General features: G+C 47.8%; 1 protein-coding gene across 3 annotated transcripts in view; it reads right to left on the bottom strand.

Annotated features, from left to right (window-relative positions):
• The window catches only part of MBTPS1 (membrane bound transcription factor peptidase, site 1), a 44,808-nt gene that overhangs the window by 23,716 nt on the left and 8,046 nt on the right, over positions 1-13,046 (bottom strand). For 2 of the 3 annotated variants that reach the window (XM_019979424.2, XM_070770376.1), the window contains exons 2-8: positions 11,327-11,810; positions 10,334-10,591; positions 7,361-7,564; positions 5,690-5,800; positions 5,184-5,293; positions 3,612-3,728; positions 3,105-3,172 (exon numbers count right to left, since the gene is read on the bottom strand). In XM_019979424.2, coding sequence (XP_019834983.2) covers positions 3,105-3,172; positions 3,612-3,728; positions 5,184-5,293; positions 5,690-5,800; positions 7,361-7,564; positions 10,334-10,591; positions 11,327-11,489 — 1,031 coding nt within the window. In that variant the 5' untranslated portion in view covers positions 11,490-11,810. The remainder of the gene's footprint in view (positions 1-3,104; positions 3,173-3,611; positions 3,729-5,183; positions 5,294-5,689; positions 5,801-7,360; positions 7,565-10,333; positions 10,592-11,326; positions 11,811-13,046) is intronic. The other variant, XM_019979425.2, reaches the window with a different exon arrangement.

Here is a 13,046-nt window from a genome sequence, read left to right on the forward strand (position 1 = left end):
GTCCAGATCCAGTGGAAGGAACTACAGCCACAGACGTGTCCCTGCCACCGTCAGAAACAAAGCTCTCAACTGGTCTTGGGTAGCTGTCCCCTCCCTCACGGCAACCATGGGGGCCACTCATCTCTCAGCAACCTGCGCTCCTCAGGGAGACGACACAGATGCACCAGGGAAGACCGTGCAATTCTCCCCAGCACCTCAAGGGCACTAGATCGACAAAGAAATGATGGTGAAGGGGGGAATGACACAATCGCTTACACTATGGAGTCAAGGTGGAAGTCAAGACGAAGCTGAACTTTTTGAAAGTATAAGACCACCAGTTATGGAGCTTTGTCTATTTCAGCTCCACCACCAGTAAATGAACTCCGGAACCACAACTGGCTGCATGCAGCTGAAATGACATCAGCAGGATTCAACTGTTTTAACCCATGGAGTCGATCCTGGCACCGCCTCCTAGATCACCCACCACCAACACACTACCAATCTGGTCGTACAAAGGCACCACAGTGATTTTTCAGTTGGCTGACAGTGAAAGTTTACAAATTTCCGTGACATCAGAGAGCAGAGATGAGAACAGAAATCACTGGCAGAACTTCCCACTGAAGCTAATACCAAAGATTGCCACCTTCCTGCCCTCCCTCTCCCTGCAAACCCCACACTTTGTGAGCGTTAAACCCTTAACATACAGAGGAAAGCATTGACAAAGCTCTGCTGGCGCTGAAAAGGGGGACGTGCAGCGTAGACTCCCAGGCACTATGAAGTCCAAGTGTCAAGGGGGCCACACCCCAGAGAGCTCCGGGAAGGGGTACCCGCGGGGACAGATCAGGCAGTGCCAGGCCTACAATACACAGCTCGGCTTCTTAGTGCATTACGGTCACCCGACCTGCCCTACCCAATGCCAGCAATAAGCCACACCTACTCAGGCTGTGCCCTGGTGAGCAGGTACCACCCTTGGCCCGCCCACCAGCTGGTGGACTCTGGATCCCGTGAGGCTCCGTGGGCAGACACCGGGGCCGCCTCTCCTGGGATCCTTGCTAACACACTGAGCATGAGTAGCTCTCTGATTAGAGGCTCCCACATGTGACTGCCCACAGGAATACAAGGATTTCAGAAGAGTGACCAGCATGTGCAGAGCAGTCAGGATGGCATGTGGAAGAGCTGGTATGAACGGAAAGGCAAGCCAAGGGTGTGGGGGCAGCAGAGGCAGTGAGCAGCAAGAGCAGGTGACAGCGACAGAAACATGGGGTCCCCAGGGAGACCCAGGGAGGAGCCAGACTTGGGGGAGATGTGCACAGGAGAGTGAGCAGTGAGGCCACAGCTGTGGAGCTCTGCCTGGGCCGGACCAGGCCCCTCATCCAACTTCCTAAGAAAGGTGTTACTGGGACACAGCCACGCCCCTTGCCTACACACACCCACACTACCTTCACACTATCAGGGTAGGTGAGCAAGTGCAACAAACACCATGTGGCCCACAGAGACTCCGCTGCTTACTGCCTGCTGCTTTCACAGAAAGCCTGCCGACTCCAGGCTAGACTACAGAAGACCCTGAAACCCAAGGAGAAGCTGAGATCTGACCAGGCAGTAACAATCCACCACAGATCCTTAGTTAGGGAAACTGCCTGACTGCATTTTAACAACAGAAACACAGAAAGAGGAAGAGAAAGGAACAGCTACCACTCACAGAGGCTCAGTGTTCATGGTGCTTTCCCTTGGATGTCTCATTTCATCCTCCAGCCACCACCCTGAGGAAGGTCTCGCGCCCTCTGGAGCCACATGGGGTGGCCAGGCCTCAGGAAAGCAAAGATCCCTCAGCCTAAGGACAGTCAGACCTGCCTGGCTCCGTCCCACATCACCCATGCAGGGAAGGGAGAGCTGGGGAGACTGAAGGCAGGAGAATGGGCTGGAAACCGACAATAACCTGGGGCTGCTGAGCTGTGGATGGCTGGCCTTGAGCAGGGACATCAGAACTGGGGGAGGGGTAAATGGAGAAGCATGAGAAAGAGAAGACAAGAGCGCCTAATGAGAGATGGCTAAGTAACTGGTGTCTGTCACAGCAGAACTCAGTTGGGGACATGTTTATGCCACTCACGCTCATGAGTCACAACCTGGACCCCCACAAGGAGAGTGGGATCGATGACGGAACTGAGGCTGGAACCATGACCTGGAGAGTCATTAATTTCATGGAGTTCAGCCTAAGCCTCCGCCCTGGACAGTTTCGCACGTGCTGTCAGGGCTCCCAAGGCCTGCTCCATGCAGCCACACAGCCAGGACGCCACGCACGCAAGCTTTGCGGGGCATGAGCATACAGCCGTGCCGGCGGCTCTCCTGGACCGGGGCACGCGGGGGCAGGACTGAGCGTTCGGTGCTTCCCCTGCATCACCGCAAACCCCCTGACACAACACTGAACTGCACCCATCCCGGGACATTACTAGAGACACTAGCTACAGAATAAAACTCGGAGCTGTAAGCAGAAAGGAAATTCGGATCTCTAACAGATACCGCCTGTGAACCAGTGACTAATGTCCCGGATCTCCAGTCACTCTGAAGTGACCTGATTCACCACACAACTGGGCACAAAGGGACCTGGCTATGACACTGCTCTCTGGCCCCTCCGATCTGATCTGATCCTTCCCGTCTGTGTCTGTCATGCCAGCCTGCACTTTGTCCTGTTAAGTTTCGTTGTATCCGCATCTTTTCCTAAAAAGGCAGGCGTCTCATCTCACCTACCTGCTCACCCTGTGCCCTGTGCACAGTGGGCCTCAAGAAATACTGTGGAGCCCACTTATTTCTGGTAGATTTACTCTCCTGACTGCTTGCAGGAGTAAAAAGAGCAGAATAAAAACATTAGGCCTCCAAATTGCTATTTCCAGTAAAGGTGAAAAAAAAAAATTAAACAGAAACAAGACTGTCCTTGAGTCACAACTGCTGCAGTATGTGGGTACCTGAGACTCATTACTGAGTCTTTTTTGTATGTATTGAAAAGTTCCACAACACAAAGTTTTAGATAGATACAAACAGGTACAGAAAAATACAGAGACAGACAACAATGCTGCAGTTATTTCAAGGAAAAAGATACCTCTAAGGTTATTCCTATCAGAGATACTTACCCATAAAGAGGCCCGTCATTGCCAATGGCAGACACCATGATGACATTGTTAGCTGTTAATTCCCACACCTACAAAATTAGCAAGCATTTACTTATGAAAGGACATCACTTTTAGACAATCAACGTATAACTGTCCAAAAACAACTTTCAAAAACAGAACTAAAGCATAAGAGATCCCCTGGAAGTGCAACATTGGGCCAGGACAGACATGGTACGTCTGGCAGCCAGTGTGTCAAGAAGAGAGAGTCCAGGACACAGGTCCCTGCGGCACACAGCAGACCTGGGCTTTCCTGACACGCCCAGAGAAGACGGGCCCCGTGCTCAGGTGAGAGGCACCAACACGGCGCCGTGACCTGCTGCCCACAAAAGTCTCTACAGCTCACGCCCTCAGAGCTGTCCCCACGTGGCTGACAGAGCCACCAGCATGCCAGACACCAAGCAAAGTGGGGAGCGGGAGAGCAGGAGCCACCACCCAACCAGCACGGGCCCCTGCAGAGACAGGTCCAACCTTGTCGACGAAGGGATGGTCCATGAAGTCGGGGCCGCCAATGCTCAGGTTCAGTACGTCAATCTTCTTCAGGATGGCGTAGTTGAAGGCGTCCAGGAACCAGGACGTGTAGGAGACCTGGCCGTGTGAAAACAGTGCTTAGGTGTTGCAGGGGAAGTCTCCAAATACCAGACTGCCAGTGGCATGAAGTAGTCACGTGAACTTCAGAAAGAGGTCCCAAGAACCACGAAGGCTCTACCGTGTACACCACTACACCCAGAGCCTCCGCTCCTCGGGCCTGGACACCGGGAGGGCGGGGTCCCAGGTCCTGTCCCGCCGGGTCTCACGTCCAGCACCTTCCTGACCTTACAGCCCGCCCGCCCGCCCAGGGGAGACCCCAAACTTCTAGTTGCCGCTCTTGCAGAAGGACGTGTCCTGAGACACATCTATTCAGTTAAGTGTTTCCAAACAGTTTAACGTATTTGTTTAATATTCTTTATTCCTAAATAGACTGAATGTCATTTCGCAGAATTATTTCTCTGATAGTTATTATTTCTCTCAGCTTCCTCACAGAAGTTAAATTACTTCATGTACCACCATTCAGGTGCTTTATAAGATACAAAATTAAATAGAGTAGAAAATAATAGACTGAAAACAATGGAGTAAAGTGCTGGAGGGAATAAAGACTTCCAATCCAGAATTTGATACTCAGTTAAAATAGTTTTTTGAGAATAAAGATGAAATAAAGATATTTTCAGATAAACTAGAGCTGAGAGAAATCATAGCTAACAGACTGCATTACAAGCAATACTAAAGGCATCTCTTCATGCTGAAAGGAAATTATACGATGTGGAAACTTAGACCCACAGGTAAAAATAAAAAGCACTACAAATTAAAAGCATGAATGAACACAAAACGTTAAAAACAGTGGAAAGAGAATATGATTCAGAATTATGCTTTTTAAAGGCTTTTTTTAAAAAAAATACAGTTATACTTGCTTGAATATGCAAAAGAAAGTCTAGAAGGAGAGGATATAAGAAAAAAAGAAAACATCACATGGGGGACTTGGGGAAGTGAGGTAAAAACCTGCGGGATGGGAGGGTTGGGAGAATTATCCCTGTGTGCCCTGGATATTTGTGAATTATGTATTACCTGGGCAAAAATTAGACTTTAACAATAAATAACTAACCAGGACTCTCCCTCTTTCCAGTAACGTTTCCAAATGCAGAGCCAGGGAGCAAGCGTCTAAATCCTCCTGACCCAACATGATGCTGGGTGCTGGGCACACAGCGACCCTAGTCCAGCAAAGCAGCAGCAACACAGACGTGGATTAGTCTCAAGTACAAGTGTGCCTGAGGCGTGGTGGACAGGAGAAACGGGAGGTCAAGGAACCCCCCTGGAGCAGGGTCTTTGGTGTTCTGGCGAGGCTGGTGAAGGGGGTGGCGGGAGGAGGGCAAAGTCACATGCGGGGCCGGGAGATGCTCAGCATCACGGGTGTGCATTGCCTTTAAACCAGCACTTCTCTTCTGAGTTTCGACTTTTCACATTTTAAAACCAATTCTTTTAAGTTTTAGGGGCCCTCAAAACACATACCTGGTTGTTGGTAAAGACTCTGAAAATATGAAGTTCTGCATCGGGAGCAAATCCCTGGCACTCTCTCATGCTGGCTATCACACCTGCCACGAACGTGCCATGGCCCAACCCTGCTGTCCGAAAGGAAAAATCATGAAGCATGGCTGATAACGTGGGCCATCCATTCAAACAGACTCGTTCTCCAAGTCCAAGACAGAGTCCCCAGTGCCTCTCCAGGGCCTCCACTCAGAGCCTGCACCTCACCAGCCCCACCTCGGGGGCCAACAGCTTCTGCTCCCCCAGAACAGCAAGGATTCCTCCCACCAGGCAACCCCTCTCCTCAGTCACCTCCCAACCTCCTCTGAGATAGTTAGAAAAGCTTCTGCCAAAGGCACAAAGCAACTTGGGTTTGTCTGAATAACTGTCGAATACAGACTATTTAATCATTTACACAGGAAAACCCCCTCAGCTGATAAAAGGGAGGATGGGAGCGACCAGAAACGCCCCTCAGGCCCCCGGCCACCCACCGTCGTCCAGCGTTCGCTCATTGGTCCAGTTGGTTCTCTCCTTCACGTTTTTGAAGTGGGGGTGCTTCTCACTTAGCCCAGTGTCAAACACGGCAACCCTTACATTAGTGCCTTATTCCAAGAAGAGAGCAGAATCGTGTTCAGAAAAACCACTGTTCTGGATTTTTGTCTATAAAATACATTCCTCGTTGGGACCCACACAGAACACCAGGGGACCCAGAGGCAAAGCCTGCCCACAGAATGCCCACAGTAGGGAAATGCCCGGGGCCTGGCTGGGCTGAGGCCAGAGAGAGGGACAGCTGAGGATGGCCAACACCAGCTGCTAAGTAAGACCCACGGACACACAGGAAGTCCTTCTGGCCATCCCTCAACTGTCACCCGCACCCGGGCGTGAAACCACCTCCCCCAAATCCTCCACTGATGATGGACTGTCCTCTTCAGGCCATTTTCTCCAGGCTCCATTCCCCTTAGAGGGGCCCTGGGGGTAGTGCAGAGCTCACTCATAGGAGCGGGGGGCGGCTCCTCCTTCTGACAAGGACTCAGTGCTGTTCACTCATGACAACAACTCTGCAGATACGAGCTTTCACCCACATGCAGGGAAAACCACACTTAAAGGAAAACCACTATACCACACACTTTCCTACAATAACAAGTCTATTTCCGATACTGGCCAAAAGGTATGTGCACAATGTGAAATATGATTGATACTGTCAGATCAAGAAATTCTAGAAAATATGTTAAGAAAAAAATACAAGATACTCATATTATTTAAAAGCTAACAGGAGTAAGCCTTGATATGTAAATGTCTTTCCAGTAAGAGAATTGTTTACATATCAATACTAAACATTAAACAATCAATTTACAATGAAACAACCATCAAAGTATATTGTTTCCTTTTTTAAAATGCACACACAATACTAGAAAATAGCTAGTGTGGGGGAAATAAAAAATGCTTTTCTGATGATTAGAGAATTTCTGTTTTGTGAAGCTATAAACCAAGAGGAAATCATCATTTAATAAAATGTCAGTCTCCCGAGTGTTGAGTCTGAGCAGGGGTAAGGTCTCTGGGTCTCTAAGCCAAGGAAAAATGGAAAGACACCAAGACAAACTGTGACGTATCAGGGGCCAGAGACATGAGTTGATGTTTAGGATCCAAAGTTCCACATCAGTGAAAACAGGAATTTTCTGCCATGATTAATCAGTAAGAAAAAACATTTGATTGGCTGAGTTCCATTTGCTAAGAAACAGTCTTTAATATTGTTTCCTGTTCTGAAACAAAAGATCACCATCTTGACAATCACTCAGCCATACTGCACACAGGCCACTGCATGGGAGGATGTGCTCAAATCAAGGTGACATCTCTGGATCTGACTTCCTTCCCTGGGAAATGACAGAACTCCACTGGACTGCCAGTCAGCCCTGGCGTGGGCAGCAAGTACTGTGCCTGCTCACGTGCAACAACAGGAAAGAACATGCCCTGACTACCTCAGAAACAGTAAGACACAGTAAGTGAGCAGGACTGGACAAATATAGGAGCTGTCACCCATACGTAGGACAAAGGGACAGCTGAGTGCGTCCAGCTCAACCTGCAGAAGGACAGATGCATGAGGTGGCACAGCCTCAGCTACGGGTGCTGGAGAGGGAGGAGGCCTGCCCAGCCCCCACGCCCACCTGTGTAGCCCATCTGCCACAGCACGTCAGCCTGCAGCGTCTGGGCGACCTGGCGCGGGATAGCCCTGAGCAGCCGCCGACTCGAGTGTCTCCCAGTGGCGTGCCAGAAGCCGGAGCCCAGGGAGAGGCTGGCCCTGCGCAGGGGCCGTGAGGACTGCCACTTCTGGCTCCAGCGGGTCTCGTTACAGGGCGAGCCGGGCTCTGCTGCAGGCAAGGAGAGAGAGCAGATCTCAGGATGTGTACCGTCAGGGGACACTCCTTCCACCGGTGCAGTGACCCCCTCCTGAAATCCCCGTGCAGGAGAGTGACACTCTCTCCCCTCTGCCAGGAGGAACTTCTCAACCCTTACATTCACAGGACATTATTTAGCCACCACATTCTTCCCAAACAGTTCTTTACCTGGAATCTTCTAACCAATAAGAGGGAGGGAACAACTGATAAAATGATTATTTCTAAAGAGATAAAGTCAGTTTTGATACTGAAATTGAAGAAATGCTTGGTATTTCACCAACCACTTATTCTCAATGAACCAGAAAGGGGGTGGGGGGGAGGGCAGAGTGCAAGAAAACGTGCACTAAGCAACAGCGCAGCTTCTCCGTTCACCGCGTGATCTCAGACAGGAAGGACCCTGTGATCCCCGGACACCTCGCTGCGACCTTGTCCTACTGTGACCTGTTCCACGTCCTCAGCACGAGTATCTACGAGGCCATCGCCCTTCAAAAAACAAAACACCTACACAGGACTCAGGGAGAACTGCTGGGGGTGACGTTTTACATCTTGATGTTGTTGGTGGGCACCTGACTGCACTTTTATCAAGACCTGCCAGACTGGGCACTAAAAGCATGAATTCACCATCTGTAAGCACTTGTTCTTTAATGGAAGAAAAAAGTAGAAATATCACAAGGGTGTCCCTTTACCTTTCAAAAACCATGCTATAAAGAAGAAAAAAACATATTTCAAACCCTTCTCTACAGGACCATCTGTAATACTACTGAAGTTCTGTTTCTAAAGGAAGTTATTATCTCTCTCTTTCCGGTCTCACCAGGCTATACCCATGAAAATACAAGGACCTGGAGAAATACACAGTTGCGTCAGTTCCATTAAGTGACTATTTGCACACTGCAACTGAGACGATTCTGCACTGACCCTCCCATATTGACTCCGTGCCTTCAGTCAACAGCCGGGGAACTGACAGAAGGACAATATTCAGACCAAGGAGGGTCTGCCAGGCTCTCGCTCCAGCAGACCATACTACACCCGGAGGGCTGAACTCGGTTCTGGCTTTACTCGTTAGGAGCAATTTAGAGAAAACGGGACATATTTGCAAGCAAGCCATTAAAAGGGTAAGACCAGGTTATATGAGTAGCTCCTGAAGGAACTGGTATCTATTATCCCAGAGACAAGTAACAGACAGGGACACCAAGCTGTCCTCGAAACGCCTCACAGTGCCGTCTCATGGAAATCAGGTCAGCTCTGTCTTACAGCCCACCGAGACCAGGGGTGGGATCCAGAGTGTGACAGGTTCAGACCCTAAATAAAGCAAAGCATTCTAACAATAAAGCCACAGAAAAATGAGTTGGTTTTTTTTGCTGCACCATGCAGCATACAGGATCTTAGTTCCCTGACCAGGGACTGAACCCAGGCCCCAGCACTGAAAGCTCAGAGTCCTGACCACTGGACTGCCAGGGAACTCCCAAAAATGAACATTTAACGTCTGCTTATAACAGCCCAAGAACTCTGCTAAGCTCTCTTCACGTGCACTATTTCCTTTCACCTTCAGAAGAACTCAGGTGGGTGGCATCATCTCCATTTTCTGGATAAGCAGAAGCTTAAAGAAAAGATGCTCACCACAGGTACCCACAGCTCATGACCAGAGGAAGAGATACACTATGTCCTTTCAGGGCAGCCCAACAATCTGAAACCATGCTGGAGAGGGTACAGAAGGGGACCCCGAACCATGAAACTCTATGCACTTCCCATGCTACCACATTTCCTAAAATATTCTGCAGCTCTCTAAAGAATAAAAAGACACAAGGCACGCATTTGGCTAACTGCACAGGTCTGATTTGTTTTTATCTTCATGGATTGCTTTGAGGTGACTGCTTTTCAAAGAGAACACAGGAAACATGGACTAATGGAAAGAGCTCTGCGAAGTCAGACCCCCCTGAACTCCGCAGCTGGCACGCGAACTGGCTTGTCCCCTGGGTGTGGTTTTAAACCTGAGAGGCTCTCGGGCCTCATATGACAGACATCTTATTTCGTTTTCCTTCTAATGAAAGAAAAACAATAAGCGATAACAGCTATTATCTATTTGCTACCCCAGTTTCTGATGAATAGGGAAAAACCCTTTCCCCTTTGGTAGTACACCTGCTTTGGAAACTAGCATATACTAATCTTCAACTAGTTATCTGAGAAGGAACTTCTCTCCACAGGCCTGTCGTAAGGACTCGGAGAGTGAGCCCTAGAGCTGAAAGGGACTCAGCAAATTCCTTCCATCCCCGCACGAGCCCAGCTTTCAGCTTCAACAAGCCCAGCCGAGGCACGATGGTGCACGGTCAGGAGGGTCTGAGAAAAGCAAAATGAAACCCAAAGAAAAAGCATTTTGCCAGATGCATCCAAAATAAAAACACGCACTGAAAGACGCAAAATGCAAGCAAGGAGACTCGAAGACACCATCTTAGTTTCCAAGCGAGAAGGGGTGTCAGGGCCTCACAGCCTGAAGGCTCTGAGAGAAACCTGGTGAAAATCTCTTCCCACACAACAGAGATCATTCTTACTGCAAACTTTTGATCAGAAGCACAAAGTCTCTTTTCTGGTTTTTTTTATTCCTGCTGAGAAAGTGTTCACAGCTGATGAAAGACGGGGTGTTCACTGTACTATTTCTCAGATACTGCCCTGTGTGAAGACATACACCCCCTGTGCTTCCAGCACAGCAGAAATGCACACAGACCAGCCCTCGGGAGCAGTACTCACCCTCTGTGTACTTGAGGGAACGAAAGACTTTCCGCTGGGGTGTTACCCGCTTGATGTTCGGATGGTCTTCGAGAGTCAGCAGCCCCGCCTTCTGTTTCTCATTTATCTGAATCACCTCAAAATCACTAGGGTAGTCACTGGATGGATTGTTTCGAGGTATAATTCTCCAGTTGTCGATTGCACTGCTCTTCAGGGCGCTTGAAATAAATGAATTTCTAGCTTTGGCCGTAAAGTATCCATTGAAAGCCACAATGTACTCTGAAATCAATGACCACAAAATAAAAATAAGAACTTACGAACCTATATTTTGACATTATACAAGACTATAGGTAATACAAAGTTTTCCTGGTAAAAGAAAACATATATATCATAACACCTACAGCAGAAAGAGCAGTAAACAGACTAGCTTAAACACCCTGGATGGCAGTGTCCAGAGCTCTGAGCTAAAACGATCTGGATGAACCCCACTGATCACAGGACACATCACTCAAAACCAGACACCCGAGCTCTTTTTCAAATACCGAATGTTAAGAGAAGTTTGAGCACATGGCAGAGAAATGCACGTAAGGTTTCAAGTAGGAAGGAGGAATTCAGAGAAGTGAAGGCTCTCTTCTTCCTGAAAACTTAACGAAACTTAGAACAGATCATATAAGACTCATTACTTAGTTATTCACAACTGGTCACATAAACTTTCAGCCTCTCCAAAGTCCCCACCCTCACCAGCTACAATGACATCTGTCCCATGGAATCCAATTTTAGGGAAATAATTCAGAATGTTAATTTCTTTGCTTTATATAAAATAAGTAAACTGAAAAAACAAACCAGCAGAATTAATATACACACACTACGCACTCAGCCCATTTGACCTTTATTGCAGAAGAGAGGGAAATGTTTTTGGCAAAAGCTAATGTTTGTAATAAATCTGAAAAAAGAAAACAGAAAAACCCAACACACTGAGGGGGAAGTCCCTAACATTTAAAATAATATCATTACCATATTCCACAACCGTTGAGGAGAACTCCACCTTCAAAGCCAGGTGGGAACAGCCAGGGCACGGGGCCTTTTCAAAAGGTTTCTTTTCCAGTCTGTCGCCCAGATGCTTCTTCCCGCAGAGCAAAACCACCAGCAGAAGCAGCCAGATGTTGACAAGCTTCATGGTCGTAAGTGAGTATGGTCATAAAATCGCATAAACTCAAATCGCACTTTTTTCTTCCTTGATTATAAGTTAATTTTTGTTTCAGCTTTCAGCTGAAACATTACTGATCCGCCATTTTACAGTCTTGTCCAACGTAAATAAAAGTTAAATTTCATGGCCTCTTGTGGCTTGGCCTGAAACGAGGCTTTCATTTCTTTCTTCGTTTCTTCTCCATCTTGGGCCTCAGGCTTCGCTCACTCTGGCCCAGACCCCTGAGTCCTACACTCCATGTGCACCACGGAACCAAAGTCCAGCGGGGATGAGCGATCACTGAGAGCCAGTCTACAAAACAAAGCAAGCAACAGGGACATGAGCAGCACAGCGACAGGGCCAGGGAAGTTTCGCGATCTCTGAAATTTAGATAAGAGGGTCTAAAAGCCACACCAGCTATAAGACAAAACAAATGCATGATGCAACCAAGAAATATCTATGGGCTCATTTTAATTTAGTCACTCCTCACCACTTTCACGGGGAAAAGAAAGTTTTAAGACAGCTTCAAAAATAAAACAGGATAAAATAAATGAGAAAAATGGAGAAAAACAAGGATAATAAATGACCCCCGGAACACTAAGCACATCAGCCCTGAGCTAACGAATGGGAGGCATGACTCTGCTCAAGCCCCTCCCTTGCGCCTCAGGTGTAGATCCCGCCTTTCCCTACCCCAGGGCGCTGCCCTCATCAGCACTTTAACTCCCACGCGCACTGCTGGTCCCTCAGCGCGCTGGACTCTGCGATCCAAGGCTCCTCTGTCCATGGGTTCTCCAGGCAAGAACACTGGAGTGGGTTACCAATGAAATTCCACCAGTTTTTCAAGTAAAGGCTTGGTACACATCCTTTTCTTTCTACTATAAGAGTAACTCCTAAGAACAGGCTAATTTCCATGCAATTCATGTATCTACCACCCTCTAAGACACACTGTGCTCTGAAATTACTCAAACTACACTTTTTCAGGTTTTGAAATATTTTCTGCCGATTCTATGAAGAGAGCATGGAAGAGTTTTTATTGTCAGTAAATGTATTTTACCTGAAGCCTCAACTTAAAGACTTTCAACCTGCTGAATGTGTTATAAAATCAGATTCTCTCTTTACTGGATGTGGTATGAGAAGACGGACAGTTGGTGAGGTAAAAGCTGTTGCCAGAGAAAAATGTGATTTGAGTATTAAATTGTATGTAAGCACAAATACCTTTCAAAATATCTGAATGGCAAAGAAAAGGGTAATTCTTCACAGTGAAGAATAGAGCAGCAGTTAAAAAACAAAAAACACAGGCTGTAGCACATCCAGAAAAACACATTGCACAGATCACATCAGAAACATAAATAACCCAGCAGGGGGAAAACAGAGCAATGAGACAGTCCTTCCTTCCATCACTACTTGTTTCTAAGAAGAAAACATTCAGGACAAGGAGTCAGCCCCTTTTTGAGAGAGGTGTGTCAAGGTATTAATAAACCCATTCTTCCGGCAGAAACTGGTATCTGAGAATAACAAGGGGTTTGTGGTTTCTAGGACTACTCACGT

This window comes from Bos indicus, chromosome 18 (genome assembly GCF_029378745.1).
Source record: "Bos indicus isolate NIAB-ARS_2022 breed Sahiwal x Tharparkar chromosome 18, NIAB-ARS_B.indTharparkar_mat_pri_1.0, whole genome shotgun sequence".
NCBI lineage: Eukaryota > Metazoa > Chordata > Mammalia > Artiodactyla > Bovidae > Bos > Bos indicus.